General features: G+C 47.7%; 1 protein-coding gene across 1 annotated transcript in view; it reads left to right on the top strand.

The window, feature by feature from the left end:
- Positions 1 to 21,732, top strand: part of LOC139042734 (rhox homeobox family member 2-like) — a 30,665-nt gene extending 8,933 nt beyond the window's left edge. Inside the window, exons 2-6 of the mRNA XM_070502699.1 lie at positions 5,698 to 5,987; positions 6,607 to 6,652; positions 11,844 to 15,184; positions 15,349 to 17,106; positions 20,613 to 21,732. Coding sequence (XP_070358800.1) covers positions 15,067 to 15,184; positions 15,349 to 15,725 — 495 coding nt within the window. The 5' untranslated portion in view covers positions 5,698 to 5,987; positions 6,607 to 6,652; positions 11,844 to 15,066 and the 3' untranslated portion in view covers positions 15,726 to 17,106; positions 20,613 to 21,732. The remainder of the gene's footprint in view (positions 1 to 5,697; positions 5,988 to 6,606; positions 6,653 to 11,843; positions 15,185 to 15,348; positions 17,107 to 20,612) is intronic.
- The last annotated feature ends 367 nt before the right edge of the window (positions 21,733 to 22,099 follow it).

Raw genomic sequence — 22,099 nt, 5'->3', positions numbered from 1 at the left:
TTTTTGCTGGAGGCAGCATATTTTTGGGTCCTGTTCTTCAATTCATCTCACCACTCTGTGCGTTTTTATTGGAGAATTCCATCCATTTACTTTTAGGGTGATTATCAATATATGAGGACTTAATGCTGCCATTTTAGCATTCATTTTCCGCTTCCCCTGCATTTCCTTTGTTTCTCGTGCTGTGTATTTTTATCTACCAGTCGAGTTATGTAGTTTTTTATGTTGTGTCTCTTTGTTTTCTCCTTATTTATTATTTGTGTCTCTGTGCTGCTTTCTTGTTTGGTGGTTACCATGACATTTGTATTCAAAATCTCATGGATAAGATTGTCCCTTTTCTGATGGCCTCTTATTTCCTTAGACTAAAGTGATTCAGTCCTTTTCATCTTCCCCTCCTAAGCCATTTTTCTCACATCTTATTCCATCTTGTGTTATGAGTTTGTGGTTACAATGACAAGATTATCTTTGTTTTTGGTGTTTTCCTTCCCTTTGTCTTCAATGCCACACCTGAGTATTTGCTATCCTGCTCTGATTCTGTCTACCTATTTATCTCCTTACTCTGTGCTTTGTAACCCCCTCCTCCCTTTTCTTTCAGGTATGAGGGCCTTCTTGAGGATTTCTTGTAGGGGGGGACATCTCACGGCTACAAACTCCCTTAACTTATGTTTGTCTGGGAAAGTTTTTATTTCTCCATCCTATCTGAAGGATATGTTCACTGGAGAGAGTATTCTTGGATGAAAGCTTTTGACCTTCAAAGATTTGAATATATCATTCCATTCTCTCCCAGCCTGTAAGGTTTCTGCAGAGAAATCCACTGAAAGCCTGATAGGGGTTCCTTTGTAGGCTGTTTTCTTCTGCCTTGCTGCCCGTAGTATTCTTTCTTTGTCATTCACTGTTGCCAGTGTTACTACTATATGCCTTGTAGTAGGTCTTTTTACATTGACATATTTAGGAGATTTGCTAGCTTCTTCCACATGGATTTCCATCTCCTTCCCTAGGTTTGGGAAGTTCTCTGCTATTATTTCTTTGAGCAAGGTTTCTGCTCCATTCTTCTCTTCTCCCTCTACAATACCTGTAATTCTTATGTTGCATTTCCTAATTGAGTCGGATATTTCTTGGAGACTTTCTTCATTTCTTTTTACTCTTAAATCTCTCTCCTCCTCTATCTGGAGCATTTCAACATGTCTATCTTTCATTATGCTGATATGCTCCTCCATGATGTCCACTCAAGCATTCAGGGAATCCATATTTTGTTTTATTTCTTCCATTGTGTCTTTCATCTCTAATCTTTCTGATAGATTCTTCTTTATAGATTCAATCTCTTTTGTGAAGTAGCTCCTGAACTCAATTTGTTTCTTTACATTCTGTTTTAACTCATTGAGTTTTTTGATGATCGCTATTTTGAATTGTTTGTCATTTTGATTACATATTTCTGTGTCCTCAGGGCTTATTTCTGGGTACTTGTCATTTTCTCTCTGGTCTGGATATCCAGTATAATGTTGGTATTGCCAGAGGGAGTCACTCTGTTTTTTCACATCTGGGTGTTATTTGGTTGCAGTTACCATCTATCACCACTGGGTGGGGGTCAAGAACCACATAGTCTGAGCCCTCTGCCTTCAGCCAAGATTCCAGGTGCTAGAGCCACACAGGGTGGGTGAAGGGAAGGGTACTTCCTCCTGCATGTTCTCGGGGTTTGCTCGCTCTGCTCTTGCTATCTGCTCTCCTGGGGTGTTGGCTTGATAAGGTCACACCCCATGCAAGCTTTTGCCCTGGTAGAGGGCTTCACTCTAGGCTTCAAGGATCCTTGGAGATCCTTGATGTTCCTGTGATCGAATGCCCCCCTCCATTCCTTCCCTCTCAGAGGCTGCCCACAGTCCCAGATCACAGTCTCTAGGGGAGGAAGCAATGTTTTCTCTTACCCTGTTCCACCTCCTCTGAGGAGGCATTCCAGCCTCTTGACCCTCCATCGTATGGCTGCATGGGTTTCTCTGATGTTTCTCGTGTTGTGTTAGGATGTCCTCTGTTGGAGTATGAATGTTCTTTTCATTGTATGTTGGAAGGGAGAGATTACTGGGAGAACTTACTCCACCACAATGCTGACGCCACTGGTTTTATCTTTAATTCTTCAAATTTCAATTATAATCTGTCTTGGTGTGGGTTTCTTTGGGTTTATCTTGTTTGTTGCTCTCTGTGGTTCCTGTACCTGGATGTCTGTTTCCAGCCTTAGGTTAGGAAAGTTTTCAGCTATTATTTCTTCAAATAGATTCTCTGCTCCTTTGTCTCCCTTCTCTTTCCGGGACACCTATAATATGGATGTTAGTGTGCTGGACGTTATCCCAGATTTCCCTTAGACTGTCCTTGTTCTTTTTAATTATTTTTTCTTTTATCTGTTCAGCCTGGGTGATTTCCTCTAGTCTTGCACTCAGCTCGCTGATCAATTCTTTTGTGTCATCTACTCTGCTATTGATTCCCTCTACTGAACTTTTCATTTCCAGTAGTGTATTCTTCATTTGTGATTGGTTCTTTTTTCTATTTTCCAATTCTTTGTTGATGTTCTCACAGTGCTCATCCAGTCTTCTCCCAAGATCAGTGAGAATCCTTATGACTTTTTGTTTGAACTCTTTGTCAGGTAGATTGTTTATTTCTGTTTCCTTTAGTTCTTTTTCTGTGGATTTGTCCTGTTCCCTTATGTGGAATGTATTCCTTTGCCTCCTCATTTTGCCTCTTCCTCTGTGCTTATGTCTATCTATTAGGTAGATCAGCTATGTCTCCCAAACTTGGAGAGGTGGCCTTAAGCAAGAGATCCTTTATGAGGTCCAGAAGTGTGCTTCCCTCTTTTCACGAGTTCCAAATGTTCCAGGAGTGTCCCCCTGTGAGGGCTACCTGTGTCCTTCTTTTCTGGCAGGGCTGCTCTTGCTTCATGTGCCCAGGGAGGCTTGGCTGTCCCCCCGGCTGGTTGTAATGCTCAGCTGCATGAAGCTGCTACAGTCACTTTTGTCTTTTTATCGGGCATGGGGGCCCCAGCACAGTTGGTTGCAAGCTCTAATAGCACATTCCTGTTGCAGGCTTTCTGTTAAGTGAGTAGGCTCCCAGCTTGGCTTGTTGCTAGGCTCAGTGGCTTACAATTGCTGTAGGCCCCTAGCCTACAAAGCTGTTGTCAAATCTCAGTAATCCAGCTGGCTGGGGCTGGCCCCAGGTGTGGGAGCACCCAACTGTTTCAGGCATTGGAAATTGTGGTTGATCCCCTAGGTGGCTGTTTGAGAATCCCAAGCCTGCTGCAGCTGACAAGCTCCAACTCCCGCAGACCGACACACCCCATCAACACAGTCCTGCCCCATGCCCATGTCCTGACTCACTGAACTGGACCCACTCACCCTGCTGCAGAGGCCCCACACACTTCACCAACACAGACCTGCCCCTCATACATGCCATGCCCTGCAGAGGCGTAAAGGTCTCCTATCCAGATCCCCCACTCCTCCCGGAAGGCTTCATACCTTAAGATTGCTCCTGGCTGGCTGTGAAGCACCATGGCTAGGACGTGGTTTTTTCCTCTCCAGAAAGGAATTTCTGCCTCTTCCGCCTCAGTCAGAACTGTCCCTTGTTGTCAGGGTTCTTTTTATCCAGTTTTCAGTTCTCTCTCAGGGGAATTGTTCCAAGAGTATTGGTAAATTTGTTGTGTCCAGGGAAGGAGGTGAGTTCAGAGTCTTCTTACACCACCATCTTGACACTGGATTCTAAAATATGTGAAAATATATTTGTAAATAATATATAAAATATTTATATTAACAAAATTATATTAAAATATCTATTTTGCTCTATATTTTAATAATTTAATAATTACATAGTATAAATATGTAATAATTATGTATTATTACATTTATATCATTATATAACATGAATTATCATATAAAATAGCATGAACTTTATATATATATATATTTTTTTCCTAAAGACTGTCACCAGAGCTAACAACTATTGCCAATCCTCTTTTTTTTTTCTCTTCTGCTTCCCCTCACTGACCCCCCAGTACTCAGTTGTATATTGTAGTTGTGAGTGCCTCTGGTTGTGCTGTGTGGGATGCCACCTCAGCACGGCCTGATGAACGGTGCCATGTCCACGCCCAGGATCCGAGCCAGTGAAACCCTGGGCCGCCAAAGTGGAGCACACGAACTTAACCACTTGGCCACGGGGCCAGCCCCAATATTTTTAAATATGTAGAATATAAAAAATATTTTATAAATATTTGAAGCTGACATGCTTTATTAAAGGCATTTTTTAAGCATTATTAGTGCACATGATTCTAAAATCAAATATATTTTTCACCATTCATTCAAATACTGTGTAAAATTTACATTTATACATATTTTACATGATAATAAACAATATTTTGTGTTTTATGGCCATGCACTAGTGCAGGCACACACCAGCATGTCCCACTTACTGCAACTGGTGGTGAGAAAGCCAATGGCTGGCATCTAATATGTAGTACTGCTGTGTATGGGTTTGATATGATTTCAAATCCACTTGTTTAGGATTTAAGTGAAGTTGTTTTAATGCACCTGCTTATGACAAAGACAAGAACTTGTTGTTTTGGTATAAGAATGAAGTTGTGTCAGGATGTCATTGTCTCATCTGTTGTCTTTGATAAGAACTCAGTGGCTCAGCTGATGATGAACCCTGCTGGGGGCTTATCCGTAAGAACATGTGGAGAAGCAAGGATGGCAAGGGGGCTATAAATGCCCAGAGTTTGTGAGGAATAGCCGAGCATGTCGGTCTGGGCAAGGTGACTCTTTGCTGACCTAAATAAGCTCTGCAAAGATCCTTGGGACATTAGCTTCTGCTGTAGTAATCGTGACTCTTTTAGGGGCGATGGTGAAAACTGAGTGGTGGCCCCTCAAAGATCATCATGCCCACCAACGCCAACTCCCTCATTCCCTAGCAATGTGCTCTAGCAACAGGGGGCTTTTATTTTGCACTGGCAGCTGGACGTCAGCTCTCCATTGGCCAATCCGCCTCTCCTCAGAAGAAACTCATAGGAAAGGTACACCTCAAACTAAATCTGGACTTTATCTCTTTTATGTCCCCTTGCCTGGAACAATAGTGTAATTAATCTATCATCGTTTTGGAATATGTTATTTATTTATTAGCTTATTAAGACATATTATCCTGTATGCTCTTGGCTTGTGAAATTCCTGCAGTGAACCTGTGTTAAATAAACTGCCGGCAAAGACAAACTCAGTCTCTGAGCATAATTTTGACCCCAAAACAAAACAAGTACATATGCTTTGAACCTGATGCTGACACACTGTCACCAAGATCAGACACTCCGAGACAATTCAACTCGGCTGCTGGTTACACCTCTGGACCCAACGAGGGATCGCAGCACACTGCAGGGCAGAGTCTGCAGAGACGCACAGCTACAGCGACAGCACTGAGGACAAGGAGCCTCTACCCAGGTGCCGCGCGATGAAACTGGTTACCTGGGAGTCAGCGAAAACCAGGAAAACCGCATTGTCAGTGGCTGGATGGTGACAGGTACTTCAGTGAACTCCAGGAAATGACCTTTCCCTGGGACAGTGGAGCAGACTGATGCTGAGCTTCTCTCTCTGCTGCTTTCAGTTCCAGGCCCTGGCCTCCTCCTGCCCTTGAACCCTGGCATCCAATGCCCTGATCTCTCTACTTGCCTTTTCTCCTTTCCAGATGCAAATCCTCCCACGACCTCAGTGATTGCATCACATGGTGAGAGTGAGGAAGTACCACCCGAACCTAAGGAAGGAGCAGCAGCACCGGCGGCACCAGTAAAAGGCCATGTTGGTAGGGGAGCTCCTGGCCCCATGGACAGACAAAGAGAACCTCGGGGGTGGCAGGCGGGAGCCCAGGCATCCTGAGGACAGGCAGCGGCCCTTCTACTGCACCGCTTTCACCCTGTTGCAGGTCCAGGAGCAGGAGAGCATCTTACAACAAATTCCCTACTCAGGCATGTTAGCATGGTAAGCTTCGTGCTCAGGCGGTTCTCCCTTTCCAAGAGACCCCTGGCTAGACCCAGGCCTCATTTTCTTTCCCAGATCCTCTTCCCTCCCTTCCTGAGCCAAAGGCCAACTAGGGATCCGAAGGCCGTGGGGCCCACCTGTCCTCAGGCCCCAGGGTAGAGGCAATGCCTCCTGGGCACCAAGGTAAGTATTTTCATGCAGCATTAAAAGTGGGCAAACTTTGGCCTGTTGCTAGGGTTTTGTAAACAGTGTTTGATTGGACCCAGTGTCGTGATCAAGGTGAAGAGAGTAAGGCATGGTGCGTAGTGCGAGTGAAGTGTCAGATCCCGTCTTTATCTAAAATTTTGATAATTTGTTCATAATTATCATCAATTTTGATTTTTTAAAATCTCGCAAAATGTGTTATTTATCTGGAATCCCGAGTTTCTGGTGGCCCTTAGATTTAGTCTGGAGGGAAAACCACCCCTAAAGCAAGGCCTCAGTCTGGATATTACAGAATAATGTCCCAGGGAAGAGGGGTTGTGTGATAGCTATTTAAAAGCAAGTGTGATGTGAGTATGGTGTATTGAATTTCATCTACAATTCCAAACACGGAGTATTTGTGGTTTTCTCCCCTCAGAAAGGAGCTTGCAAGATTCATGCATGTGACTGAGGCCAGCATGCAGGTCAGTATAGCTGAAAAAACGTATTTGGCAAGGCAGCCATTCTAAAATTTGCTTCAAGACGTGGACATCTATGTTGCGGACATTCTAAAGTTGAGTGTTTTTGTTGCCTTTTCCATGTTTGGAAACTAAGTTTTGAACTTTGAATCTTTGTGGGTGGGAAATGGGATATGTAAACCCCAGCTTATGGGACTTTCTCATTACCAGAAGAAACATGATTTCCTAAAGAAAGAAAACAGAGTTGAACTACTTCTTCTAGGCTTTGTATACAATTAGATATATATGAATAATATATCTAAGTAATATAAAAATATATTCTTTTTTTTTTTTGAGGAAGATTAGCCCTGAACTAACTACTGCCAATCCTACTCTTTTTGCTGAGGAAGACTGGTCCTGAGCTAACATCCATGCCCATCTTCCTCTACTTTATATGTGGGACGCCCACCACAGCATGGCTTTTGCCAAGCGGTGCCATGTCTGCACCCAGGATCCAAGCCGGCGAACCACGGGCCGCTGAGAAGCGGAACGTGCGCACTTAACTGCTGCGCCACCAGGCTGGCCCCTAGAAATATATTCTACATGATATAAATAAATATGTGCACATTTGCATGTGTATACATACACATGCATATATATATATGTATTAGGGAGGACTTCTGTGTGGAGACTATACGATGGAAATAATAACACTATCTATGTCATAGAACTGATGAGGGGAACAAATGACATAATGCACATAAGTACCCAGCACAACGCCCAGCGACAGAGGAAGCCCTGAGAAATGTTCAGTACTAATACTCCATGATATAGCCTATCACCACGGTACAACCTGTGGCATATGTGACATAGTGGGAAGAGGCCTGGTTAGGAGTCACACATTCTGGTTCCTTTAGAGATACAAGCTGAGATATTTACAGATGAAACGATGCGAGGCCTAGATTTGCATCGAAATAATCCAGGGGCAGATGCAGGGGTGTTGGAGCATTGGTTAGGGCATTGATGAAATGAGACGGCTGTTAATAACTGTTGAAACTGAGTCATGAGGACACGGGACTCATGCTACGATTCTCTCTGTATATGTTTGACATTTCTCATAATAAAAAAAACATGTTTTTAAATGATTGGCGTTACAAACTCAAATGTTGAGAAGGCCAGGCGTGAGAACAGCAAGGAGGGTGGGGACTGGCACATGTCTTTCCCAAAGGGGACGGCTGGTATTCAGCTCAGCTCAGCGTTGCTGGGCAAGAATGTTGGGTCAGGATGGCCAGATTTTCTAGCTTTTCAAGACTGGCCCCAAATCAAAATGCTGGTATGAAACCTTCCATTCTTTAAATGTTGGCAACTAACTGAGATGTTTCACCACAAAGCATGCTGGCCACCTAAAACAGGTCCGCAGAATACACTCAGCTTGCAGCTGCCCATTTGTAGCCCTTGCCTGAGAGCTAACTTTCAACAAGTTTCATTCTCAGAAGCAGAAGAATGTAATTAAAAGCACTCTTTTTTTTTTTTTTTAAAGATTTTATTTTATTTTTTTTTTCCTTTTTCTCCCCAAAGCCCCCCGGTACACAGTTGTATACTCTTCGTTGTGGGTCCCTCTAGTTGTGGCATGTGGGACGCTGCCTCAGCGTGGTCTGATGAGCAGTGCCATGTCCGCGCCCAGGATTCGAACCGACGAAACACTGGGCCGCCTGCAGCAGAGCGCGCGAACTTAACCACTCGGCCACGGGGCCAGCCCCTTAAAAGCACTCTTAAGGCCAAGAATCCTAGGTTGCCATTGTTCCACTCTGTCGTTTCTCATTATAAGACCTGCTCCCATACATGTTTTGGTCTCTCCCCTCCATCCCTGCCTGTGAGTTTCTCTACCTGGATGCTTCACTCGGCTTACCTAGTTCTGATCTCAAATTTTTTCCCACTGATGCCCAAGACATTAGGAGTGTCTGAGAGAGGAGGCCCCAAGCTAACGAACCAGGACGTGCTTGACCTGATCCTACTTGCTGGCACATTTTGTAACGGTTCTTCACGATAAGCGGGCATACTGAGTGAATCTTAAGAAACATTATGCCTCAGGGACAAGGTAATAGGCTGGGAAGGTCAGAGCACCCAGCAGAAGAAAAAAAGGATTTTATGAAACATTCATATCCAAAAATATATATGTTGTTTACCAGTAATTCAAACGTAACTCAGCCTCCTGTATTTTTAATGCTAAATATCGCAACTGTAATGTAAACCTATTGTCGTTTGCATAGGAAATATTTTCAATACTTTGTACTCCTTTTCGCATTCCATTTATATTTTTCTTTTCATTCAGGAGAAATTAAAAAACATGTACTTTGATTTGAGCCATTCCTATATGATACACACATGTGTGCATCCATGGAAATGAGCCACTGGGGCAGCCGGTTCCCTGCAGCCTTCCGGTTCCTCAGGAGGCTCTTTGAGTCTAAGCTGATGAACAGGAGACTGTGTCCTTTCTCAGTCCCATGTTTGCAATGACGGAAGGGAAGGGCATGGGCCACAGGACATATTTCACCAGGGGGTGACCCAACTGGCATTTGAAATACTGGTGGCACAAGCTTTCAGCATCACAGCAACATGCCTCCACCACAGTATGAAAACCGACAGACGGGTGGTGTGGTTCCCTGACCAGGAAACAAACCCTGTCAGGTAGTGAGAGCAGAGAATCTTAGCCACTAGACCTCCAGGGCTGGCTATAGACATATACATATAGAGATGTATAAAACAGTACACACCCTATATTATATAATACGTGATACACACATACATACAACCTACACAAGCTGAATTGACTGTCTTGTTGATACGGCCTCTCTGTGAAATATGTCCTGTGGCCCATGCCCTTCCCTTCCGTCATTTCAACGTGGGGCTGAGAAAGGACACAGTCTCACGTCCAGCTTAGACTCGAAGAGCCTCCTGAGGAACCGGAAGTGTGCAGGGAACCGGTTGCCCCAGTGGCTCATTTCCGTGGATGCACACAGCCCTTCTCATTGGCTGAGCTCACTCTAGGCACGAGAAGGGCTTTGTTGACTTACTCACAACTATTTTCAAGGTGTCTTCTGCTTTGGGCAGGTGTGTGGCATTGCCAGTCTCGAAGCCAAAGTACCAGCTCCCCAGAGCACCTGCAATTTTTCACAATTCAGGGAAGACTTCCAGGGCGGCTCCCCAGACCTCTCTTCAGACAGAGAGGGGAGCACGTTGCTGATCTGTTTCTCAACCCGTATCTAAGACCACCAAGTAAATGCCAGATGTCTTCTGGGAAGGTCTTTGCTACCTCAGAGTTTGTTGCTCAGGTCTGCCAGATGGCCTGGGAGGAAAATAAGAGGATGGAGCCAACACTCGACAAACTCAGCTATTAAAAGTTCCCAGGCTTGTTGGCCTTGGTCAAGGCCATCCACCCTTCATCTATATTCTCCAACCAACCAACAAGCCCTTACTGAATGCCTACTGGGTACACAGCACTGCTTTGGGGTTCTGCATGGGCAAAACTGAGAAGTGTGTCAAGTGCAGGGAGTTTACAATCTAATTGAGAAATCACAAAATACACACACACACACACACACACACACACACACACACACTGCATCGACCCGTGTACATACGCACGCATATGCATCCGTGCTCCCATACATTTAAGAGTGGCTCACAACCGAGGTAAGGGGTGATAGGAATCTAATGACGTGGTCCCATTTCAAAGGCAGTAAGAGCTCAGAAGATGAGAGTACTATGGGCTGGGAAGGCTTCTTACAGGAGATGGGGACTGAGCTAGACCCAAACATCTGAAAGTCAATGGTAGTTAGCACATTGCATTTCTTTCACCATCAAGTAGACCAAAAGCAAATAACTTTCCCAATCATAGCAAGGACGAAGGATGTCATATAAGGTTCCCCTCTGAAAGGGCCCTGCAGAGAATGCGACCATAGGGAGCAGCCCTTTGAGGATTGAGCCCAGGCAGCCGGAGGTGAAGACATCCTTGGGGGTGGTGTCTGGTTCATGCTTCACCACATGGAGCCGTGGACGGCAGCGGTTGTACAAGCTTCCTGGTCATAATGGCTTACTATTTCAGGCACAATGTAAAGAAAAATCATGGAATTTTACCCTTAGCTCCTGGTTACAGTAAAAGGATGCAACGTTCCAGGGTCTGGGCAGGGAGTTAGTGTGCAAATGATTCAGCTCCCTGGAACCAACCTGAAGAGCCTGTGGTGTCCTATGATAGGGCAGCGAACACAAGAACTGAATCACTTTCATTGCCACACACAACCACCAGCAGTCATAGACATGTAGGGGCTCTCTTTAATTTAGTCCATCCCTTTCTAAGGCAAATGGCCCCCACGAGTTTTCCTCTTACTTTATCAGTGTAGACACAGCAAAACTTACATCCTAAAAAAAAAAACTGTAAAAAGTCACCTTGCAGGCAAGTGGGGAATTCTGAATACAGACGACTGGGTGATGATACCAAGGGAATACGGCACCAATCATGCGCCTGGACGGCACTGTGGTTGTGTTGGAAAAGCCTATCTTTTTTAGAAAGTGCACACACATAAAAATATAGAGATGAAAAGACATATTGTCTTGAGTTTCTTTTAAATTATCACAACAAGAGGAGAATGAATGGGAGGGGAGGAGGACGAAAGCGAAGAAAGAAGGAAGAGAGGGTGGGAGGGACAATGAAAGAGGCTAGACGAAGCAAGTTTGACAAAAGCCTGATAAATATTGAAGCTGGATGATTATTTTTATGGGGGTTCATTACAATATTCTTTCTACTTTTGTGTATGTTTGAAGATTTCATGATAACAGGTATTTTTAAAAATGAAGAGGCCAGCGCCATGGCCGAGTGGTTAGGTTTGCCTGCTCCGCTTCTGAGGCCCAGCATTTCACCAGTTTGGTCCTGGGTGCAGACATGGCCCCGCTCATCAGGCCATGCTGAGGCAGTGCCCTACGTAGCACAACCAGAAGGACCTACAATTAGAATATACAACTATGTACTGGGCAGCTGTGGGGAGAAGAAAGAGAAAAAAAAAGATTGGCAACAGACGTTAGCTCAGGTGCCGATCTTTAAAAAATAAATAAACAAATAAATAAAAAGTCAAAACCCTTAACACAATTGACAATAATAAAAATCACCCCCTATATTTTTACTGGTAAAATTAGCAATGTATCTTTCCATACTTCATTCTAGCTTCACAAGAATTCCGGGAATAGCAAGACATGGAAACAACCCACGTGTCCATTGATGGATGAATGGATAAAGAAGATGTGGGGTATACATACATATGTATATGTATGTATGTATATTTACAATGGGATATTATTCAGCCGTGAGAAAAGAGAAAATGCTGCCATTTGCAACAACATGGACGAATCTCGAGGACGTTATGCTGAGTGAAATGAGCCAGGCAGCGAGAGACAGAAAAAAAGAGAAAGAAAAAGTATTCTGTGAGACGATTATCTTTAGCCATTAGTAGTAGTAATAGCAGTCACCCTATTTTATCGTTGGGACACTGAAGCTCAGAGAGACGATGAGGCTTGCTCAGTGTCACGTGACAAGAACATGGGGCCGAAGTTCTCGCCATGAGGAGGAAACAAGAAGAGCAATGCTGTGCGCTGAATCCCACTTCAGGTGTTCCAACTCCCAACCTGGCTTCTTTACTCAAACCCCTGGGCTTCGGTATTTTGGCAGGGGGATGGTTAGTGCCATCACGCACCCCCTTGATAATCTGAGGGAAGGCGCGCACACGCTTAAAGTCACAGTACGGACAGATTTTACATTCGAGTTCCAAGAGACTCACGATCTCCCTGGTGGCCAACCATGGCCTCCAAATCAGGAGCCCCACGTCCAGACAATGTGCCCCACCCCAGTCACTGCAATGAATGGAGCCAGGTAGCACCCTAGACTCTCCCCCTCTCCCCCGCATCCTAAGACACTGCTCTCACCAAGTCACTGCCGCTGACCAAAACACTTACAGTGACCCACGCCCAAATCCAGGCATTCGAACTCCTCCCATAACTTTGGCCCCAACCCACCTTTCAAACTAGTTCTCACCCACAACAGTGTTGTCTTCAGGCTCTCCCTCCAGCTCCCCCTCAAAGTCACGTGTTACATGCACTCACTCTGCTGGCCACTCTGGCCGTGTGGGGGTTCCCTGAGACAAGCTTGCACTTGGTTCCTCCTCGGGCAGCTCACGCCACTTCTTGTAACCGGGATTCCCTGCACAGCTCAGCATCTGCCAATGCCTGACCCATCCTGTGAGGTGCAAAGGACACCCTCTTCCCCACAAAAGCCAAACCTGCTGCTACCACGGGGTGCTGAGAACAAAGCGTCTTGCAAGGTTTGAATCCTGGCGCACTTCCGCCGAGCTGTGTAACCTTGGGGAAGTCAGTGAACGTCTCTGAGCCTCCATTTCCTCGGTCAGGAACTAAAGACGGTGATGGTCCCCTCCTCAGGGGAGGGCTGGAACACACTGATTAGCCAGGCCCTGGTGCGCGGTGAGCTCCCACATGATGTCGCCAGCATGAGCAAGCACAGCGATGTGCCGCTCCACAGACTGTCATATCCACTCGGGAGCAGGGACTACGCTCCATGTCTGGCACCTTCAGTCACAGTGTGGGCTCACGTCCGGACTGACCCCACTCGGTCTTGATCCCTTAACTCCGGCATCAGCTCAAGATGTCTGAGCCTTCACCATGGGCCTTCCTTGTATTACTTCATGCAAATTTCACAACACCACAGAGGAGGTACGGTCACGGTCCCCATTTTACACATGCGGCACCTGAGGCACAGAGAGGTCAGCTAACTCCCCCGGGGTCACAGAGCAAGTAAGTGGTGGGGCTGGGCTGCCTGCCTCCAAGCTGTGGGGCCTCCTGCTCCTGGGTGGGCCAATCCGCCTCCCCAGATGGTGAGAACCGACGGCGCCATGGCCAGCTGGGCCTTCTCAGCCCTCCCCACATGGCTGCCCTGCATACGCAGCAGCCGACATGGGCTTCTTGCGTGAAGCGTGTATATCTCCAAAAAGACACGGTAGGGACGTTATTTTCACAAGAAGACATCCTCTCCTCGGTGCCCACACTCAGATGATAAGCATCTCGATCTCCTCTCACGGGCCCTCATGAAAAATAACTAGGAAAAAGATGGAAGTAGGAAATGGGAGGCAACAGGGTACGGTCATTCATAAAGTCCTTTTAAATCGTCTCTATTAATCTTCTCGCAACCGCGTGTGTTAGCTTCTATTGTTGTCTCCATTTGGCAGATAAGAAAACTAAGACTAGGGGAGAATAAGCAACTCAGGTGAGCGTGGGGGCCCCGCGCAGGGCACCCCAAAGTATCCCACAAGGGCCTATGGATGATTTTGAATTAAAGGTAAGAAGCTTCGAGAAGCGGCCAATGCAAAAAGGGGATTTCCCCCTCCTCTTTCTGTTTCCGCGGAAAGCAGGAAATAAATCTCCCATGTGGAAGGTACCCTCCCGCCACCAGGCGACGGAGACAGCCTGATCGCCGGAGCTAGGGAATTCGGGGCCAGGAAGCCGGCAGACACAAAATCCGTTACTTCGACTAATTTGCTACCTCAAGCCTAAATTCTGCTTAAATTCCTCACTAATTACACACCCCAAACCTAAGCTTCTCGGTCCTGACATTTTCGCACAGATTGTTTCTCTGTGTCAAAAGATCTAACAAGCAGCCTGCTTTGCCCATCTTGGAGAGCATCGTTTGTTTGATCTCCAATGTGGACCTATTAAATTGGCTTTTCTCCTGTTAATCTGGTCTCGTGTCAATTTTATTCTTAGTCAAGAGGGGTAGAAGGGGGAATTTCCCCCTGTCGGACCAGACCCAAGGCCAAGCTCCTGTTCCTGGAGTCCCGGGGAGTATGGCGAACTCTGACTTCAGCCTCATTGCAAAAACTCAGAGCAGGCAACCTCCTGGCCAATCATACTAGTTTACTATTCCCTGCCTACGACTGGATGCTGGATATGGAGGGCTGGGCCAAGAGAGATCCTCCAAACATCTCTCCAACGTCTACGGAGCTAGCGTGGGTTCTCTCGCTTCCCCTGCACAAATCGGCTGGAACGATCCAACGCAACCCCTTCTTCCTCTGGAAAGACAACCCAAGAGGTCGGGCGTAGTCGGGCAAAGGGCAACCCGGAGTCCCAAGTTCTGTCCTGGCGCATGCTCCCTACCAGCGCCCTCCTTGCAGGCACACCCTCCCATTTGATGGCCACGCCCCTGCCGTATGGGCACCTCAGCCCGCCCAATCGCCAGCAACTGGTGGTGAGCCCACACACGGCGCCTACTCAGACACGCTCTAGTCCGACTAGCTGCTCTAACCTGCCTAGACGCTCTGACCTGACTAGACGCCCGAAGAGCCTTGAAGGAGCCGGGTCGCGGGCCGCCACTCCAGCCTTGAGCCATGGATCCCAGAGCAGAATCCCCAGAAGCACACGGCCTCTTGGACAGCACTCGGGACCTGGAGCCTCCACAGCAGTGCAGCGACGAGGGAGACGACGAGGACCGGGAAGAAGTGCATGGTGAGTGGTGGTCGGGACAGGCCCTTCGGCCAACTCCAAGCAAGGAGCGTGGCCTGGGAGAGGCGAGCGGACAGGACACCCCTCCGATGCAGCCCCTCACCCCCTTCTTCCCAAGCCTGGGCTCCAACGCCCTGATCTTTCTCTTTGGGATTCCTCCTTTGCAGAAGCGAAACGTGTGGAGATCTCGCTTAGCGCAGACGGAGGAGAAGAGGAAGAAGGGATACAGGCCGAACCTGAGCAGGAAGCAGCAGCAGCAGCCGCACAAGGAAAAGAGGCAGGAGACGGAGCAGGAGAAGGAGAAGAAAAGGACGACGGCGCCGTTGGCGCTGGAGCTCCCGCGAACCGCGAGGCCGGCGGCGATGGCGGCCGAGAAGCGGGAGAGCAGGGGCCGGAGGAGCAGCCCCCGCAGGCCGCCGTCGAATGTCCGCAGCCTGGAGCCAGGCGGCAGCCGGGCCGCCGCGCCACGTTCACCCCGGTGCAGCTGCGGGAGCTGGAGGGCGTTTTCCGCCACACTCCGTATCCCGAATTGTGGTTGCGGTAAGCCGATTGCTCTGCTTCGCGTCGTTTCCAGGCAGCATGTGGGGCTGGTCCAGGGCGGCCTTCGGCTCTCTCACAGGTCCCTCTCCTCCCCTCCCTCACGAAGAGCCACCTAGGGGACTCCAGGCTGCCAGGGCCCCCGCCCCTGCCCTTGGGTTCTAGGGTTGGGGTGAGGGCTGTGCCCCTTGGGAGTCAAGGTAAATGTTTTCATTCAGGATTTCAATAAATCGAGGCAGGAAACTTTGGCTGCCGCCTTTAAGATAGAAAACGTTCGGTCGGGACCAGGCCAGGGATAAAAGTGAGTAGCGTGAGGCAGGGTGAAGCAAATGCCGGACTGGATCGTGCCTTTGTTTAACGTTTTGATCATCTGTTGTTCACGGATTGTGTTTGCCTTGATTTTCATAGTTTTAAACGCTGCGTTTGAAAGTGATTGATCTTGATTAGCGATTTTTCTGCATCCCCTTAAATCCTGTTCTTGAGAGAAAACTGTCCGTAAAGCAAGCCTCATCTGAGATACTAGGGAATAGTGTACCCGAGTGGGGTGGGGAGCTGGTGATTAAAAAAAGTTTAAAAATAAGTGCAACCGGGGGCTGGCCCCGTGGCCGAGTGGTTAGGTTCGCGCGCTCCGCTGCAGGCGGCCCAGTGTTTCGTTGGTTCGAATCCTGGGCGCGGACATGGCACTGCTCATCAGACCACGCTGAGGCAGCGTCCCACATGCCACAACTAGAAGAACCCACAACGAAGAATACACAACTATGTACCGGGGGGCGTTGGGGAGAAAAAGGAAAAAATAAAATCTTTAAAAAAAAAAAAAATAAGTGCAACCGAAGAATGAACAGCAGAGAGTTTGTGCCATCCTTAAGCATCGTCTAGGAATGGACTCCAGCCTGTTCATCACTCATAGGCAGATAATAGATAATAGACAGATAGATAGATAGATAGATAGATAGATAGATAGATAGCAGGCTATTTTAAGGTTCTAATTTAATGCGTAACACGAGTGAGAGCAATGGTTGAAAGTTGGTAGGGAAATTTGCTCAGTCAGATATTCTTTTTCATTTTGAAGTCGGTAACACTCGGTGAACTAGAACTTCATGCGTCCTTGGGAACCGTGCCTCCTTCACCCGTGATACTTGGCTCTCCTTCAGTGCTTTGTCAACGTCAGTTCACTGTCAGTCCTGAAGTGGTGTGAGTTTTCCTACTGCAGAAGTGGGTTCGTAAAGCAAATGGCTGACATTTCCCTGAAAGAAAAAGTTTCAAATAAGAATGCACTATCACGCTAGATTTAATTTAATGCACAGCTCCAAATACTGAACACTTGCGATTTTTCCCCCCTCAGACAGGAGCTTGCTAGACGCATGGGTGTGACTGAAGCCAGGGTGCAGGTGAGTAAACCTGAACAAAGCAGCTCGGCAGGGCAGCCCTTCTAAAACCTGCTTCTGTCCTACACGGTCTCACGTTTGTGTGTTTTTGTTGCCTCTTCCGTGTTTGGGAAATGAGTTTTGAACTTTGGGGTCCTGGTGGGTGGAAAACGGGGTAAGTAAACAGCAGCTTTTGGAAACTGCCCGTCACCAGAAGGAACATGATTTCCTAAAGGAGAAAAAAAAAAAATGGTCATTAGTACACTGTTCCTTATATACAAAGATAGATGTGTATGTATAGCTCAACTCCTTTTGACACGGGTATCCTTTAGGTAACACTTGTGTGTGGAGTCACACTGGGGTTAAGTCTGAAGTGGAAATTGCTCAGATGAATGCACCAAGAAGTTCCATTATACTAAATTACTTAAAACCAAGCATAAGCTCTTTATGTAAGGAGTGAATTTATAAGTATCTAGGCATTGAAGAGGGGGCGTAATTCACACATAGAACACAGCAGAGGAGCAGCTGATGTGTGTTTGGTTTGGCCGAGACCGGTGGGGAGGGTATAGCATGAGTCCAAGCGCCTGGTCCTCCTGCCGTTGTTTTGAAGTGTTTGGCAGAGTGGTGTAGAGAATGGCGGCCCTAAATTTTAATCTTCTGGAATTCTTTGATATGTGAGCCTGCAAACACTGCTAACATAGTAGGTTGTGCATCGTGGCGGGGATGGGAGGGGGTGTTGCAACCTTGTAACTATGTCCAAAAGATGAAACAAAGGAAAGTACAACAATTTCAAAGTTCCACGGACCTAAGAAAGGTGGAAGCGCCAGGCACGAATTAGAGAGTCGAACGTACGCCTTGGGGACCTCACACACGTTCAAATTTTTGAGACTCCAAGTGCATTGGTGAATATTCTCTGGAGGAATGTCTAACACCTAAGAGGTGTGTCCTTCCTTCCTGTGGCGCTGTCGTGAAGCGGTGGGTTGTGTGGAACTTGGTGGTGGGGGTGGGGGGGGGGATGGCCCTTAGTTCAGGCTGGATGCTCACCTGTGGGAATTTGAAATGCTTTTTCTTTGCTCAGTCAGTGATGACTAATTTATGGGTCAATGGATCAAGAGGTGATGTTTTGAGATCGTAGGAAAGTCTAAGTTGTGTCAAAGGATAATTTGGAAGTGAAAAAAAGAAGAAGGAGAAAAGACAGAAAGAGAGGAAAAGAAAAATCAGGCTGGGTTTATTAGCTTTGCTGCAGAGACCGTGTGTGAGGGCAGTGACGGAAACGGGCCGCAGACCTAGTGCCGGGGTGTCTGAGAAGCAGCCCAACAAAGCAGGCCGCTGAGCGCTGGCGTCCTGAGGCCGAGGGCTGGGCTCACAGTCGGGTCTGGCCGGGGCCGGGAGGACCAGGCCTCTGCTTTCGCAAGCAGGCAGAGCAAGCTCAGAGGAAAAGAAAAACTTCAGTTTTCGTGCGTGGACTTCCTCCCTGCATGGGTTTGCGCAGTGCTCCCTCAGTGGGGTTCTGCAGGGACGAGGAGCCACAAGAAACAACTAAGGAAAGAGAGAGGATGTTCTCACCTGTTTCCAAACTCTACAGCATGAATTTCCCAAAGACGTTTTCCCCTGGTTTCACTGAGCCCTGACGGGTAAGCAGCACCGTCTAGGTTTGAGGCGTCCAGCACGGTACTTTGACTTACCCATATTGTGAAGTGATCACCACAGTCAGTTTGATTAACCTCCATCATCGCTCACATAGTTGCAAACCAAAAAAGAAAAAATTGTTTTTCTCCTTGTGGTGAGAACTCTTAGGATTTACTCCCAGCAACTTTCAGAGATACCGTAGAGCAGTGGTAACTGTGGTAGAGCAGTGGTAACAGTGCTCGTCACGTCGTGCATCACAGCCCCAGTACTCATTTATCTGCTCACTGGAGGTTTGTACCTTTTGACCACTTTCGTCCAATTCCCAGCCCCCCAGCCCCTGCCTCGGGTAAGCAGAAATCTGGTCTTTTTCTGCAAGTTTGGTTTTTTGTTGTTAGATCCCACATAAAAGTGAGATCATACAGCATTTGTCTGAAGAAAATGTTAATGGAGGTTCCCCCTTAGTCTGCAATTAACAGTAAGAGTCGTTCTAGGAAACCGGTATTTTAAATATGCAGCTAGTATCAGCCTTTACCCCAGTGAGCCCGATTTGCATTTTGGTTGTGTTTATGCAGGTTTGACCGCTGGTATGCTGGGATCCCTCAAAGTGAGCCCTATCACAGTGGCTTTTTAGACTACGTATTCACACAGAAGGACCCAAACACTACGGTGGGAGAGTGAAAATAAGGCAACAGGCAGAGAGAGGAGGATGCAGACTGGGACTGTCCCAAAATAGTAAACACAGCGTGATTGAGCTGACTAGGATGCTGAGGGGACAATGTAGTCTAAAGGGCAGTTTTATTTTTAGTTGTTTGGATATTTTGTGACCCCCTCACCCACACGGTTGTCGACTCTCTTCCCCAACCGCTGGTTCCATCTTCTTGCCTTAAGCATAAGGGAGGAGAAGGGGACCTCCTGGGTGAGCGGCACGGCCTAGGTTGAGTGGCATGCCGGGCATCAGCGGCCCCCTCCCAGGGTCCTGGAGCAGTGGGCTGACCTGGTCCCGAGCCCAGGAAGGTTTGGAGGGTGGGCCAGGTCGGAGCTCGCAGAATTGACAACGGTGACAGCGGTATGCCTCTTTCCCTCCAAACTCTTGGCTAGGCAAGGATTTTAAGAGAGTTAGTCAACTTGGTAAATTTGGGACTTTAGTAAAGTCGGCCCGAATTTAGTGAGTCTAAGCATTCATTTCCCCTAAAGTCTAAAAAGTTAAAGCAGTGTCCATGGCTTCAGCTATACTCGTGTCCCAGCAAGCCCGGCCACAAACTCCCTGGGCCCCCTCTGACCGAGCCTCGCTCGCAATGCCATCTTTTTAACTACCAAGAGGTTGCAGAGGATGAATGGCCCTTTAGTCATCCCTGAAGGAAAGCTTTGGTTTAAAAATCCCACACACCCCCTTTGATTATTTCCTGTACACTGAAGATGGGCTTTTCAACATGGAGGCTGTTCCCCTCAGGATGACTTGAAAAGACACCCACTTCTTACCATACTGTGCTTCCCCAAGATCACTGTGACACTTGCCTAGTGAGGAGGGGTTAGTGGCAGCTGGACAGCTGAGGGTCAGCTGTCAGGACACAGACGTACCAAGCATAGCAATCACAGCAGGGACACGGTGCAATTCCTCAGCCACACCTGCGTCCGAGAGTGGGGAAAATAACATTAAAGGTGGGAGGAGAGAGACACAGCAATCTGCCAAGCCGGAGCCTGGCACGTGGCCAGTGCTCACCGACGGCGAGCTGGGGCGGGGGGCCATGGTGGCAACTTTCCTAAGATATTTTCGCAAGAAGGAAACAGCTTCTCCTGACGCAGTTTAAAATCTTAAGGGCATAGAGAGTTGCCTGCTGTGTTTTTTCATGACATTAAACGCTCAACGTACTAAACCAATCCCTTTTTCCCTCTGTTTGAAGGTTTGGTTTAAGAATAGGAGGGCCAAGTGGAGGAGATGGCAGAGGGCGTTGATGTTCAGAGTCATGCCCCCCGTGGTCCTGGGCCCCCCCGTCGTCATTGGCTCGGGCAGACCCAGAAGTACCATCCTGATTCGGACTCCGGATGGCATGCGGATGCTTTTGCAGCCGCTGCCGCCGGGGCTGCCTCTGCCGCCGGGGTCTCCCTTTCCTCCTGTGTTCTTGCCGCCTCCGCCCTGGCTTCTTCCACCTTTCCTTCCCTGTGGCTGCTGTCGTGTGGCATGGCCTGCTCCCTTACCATCAGGGGGCCTTTTGTAGCCCACATTTTCTAAAGAATGGTCCCTGTGACAGTTTTTTCAAAGTTCTTTTGAGCCAAGTTCGAATTCTGCATCCCTCACCATCAAGAGCAGTTCACCAAATGCCTGCTAAATGTGTTAAATAAAAGTACGCAGTCATTGACCCTCTCTTATAGGGCACGTGTTTGTATTTTCAATAAAGTTGTGAATTCTCTGCAAATTTGTCTTGTGTGTTACATGGGGTTAGTGAGTTTGATGGAAATTGCGAAGAAGATGCCGTTCAGACCGACGGCCAAGGAGGCTTCCTTTCATGCAGGAGTATCTCTGAGTCACCATCGGCAGGCCACGCACATCTCAGAAGTTTCCCAAGTGCCCGTGGCAGGCTCACACAGACCCACCTCTTCTCTGCCACCCTCTCCCCCAACACCCCATCGTCCCCCGACCCTGCCCCGTTGGGACCATACAGATGTGTCAGATGGAGTGGCATGAGTCCCTGATGAGAGAACAGTGCGTTTCAAGGCAGGCCTGAGCCCCATTCTCGCTGAGGAGCTCAGGCACAACGGAGGACTCTACGGGAAGCTTCCTAAGAGGCTCCTCCCGGGGCTTTAGGGAGAAGTGGGAGCCAGGCCTTCACCTGGTGCTCTCCAAGTTCTGTTCGCCACCTTCCCTTTTGTGGAGGGGACACGGGGATAGAAAACTATAATTAGTGTTCGGGTGGTGAACATGATGTAATGTACACAGAACTCGAAATATGATGTACAGCCAAAAAAAAGAAAAATTGACAAAAAAGAAAGAAACCATTCTAGCAGGAGGGTCCTGCTTCTTCCAAGGCGACGCAGGGGGAGACTCCCTCAAGGCCAGAGCAAGGCTCTTCTCCCGCCCCCTTGCCCTCCTCCACCCCCCACAAGTAGAGAGCGCATTATAGCTTCCTCCTCAGCTCAGAGCTGAGATCACGCCTTCAAGTGTGTTTTGTCCCCTCCACCATCCTTGAGAGAACCCTGGTTCCAGCTAATTCTACAGCGAAACGTGCCAGGGTCGGGGAAAATCACCTTTCGACCCTTGTGTTCTATGGCTGGACTAACAATAAAATTGACACAAGACCAGATTAACAGGAGAAAAACCCAGTTTAATAGCACGTTTTGGAGATCATAGAGAAATGGTGCTCAGAGAGTGCACGTGGCAGGCAGCATATAT

The sequence above is a fragment of the Equus asinus genome, chromosome X, assembly GCF_041296235.1.
Source record: "Equus asinus isolate D_3611 breed Donkey chromosome X, EquAss-T2T_v2, whole genome shotgun sequence".
Lineage (NCBI taxonomy): Eukaryota > Metazoa > Chordata > Mammalia > Perissodactyla > Equidae > Equus > Equus asinus.
The sequence above is the reverse complement of the archived record's forward strand: the minus strand, read 5'-3'. Positions and strand labels throughout refer to the sequence as shown.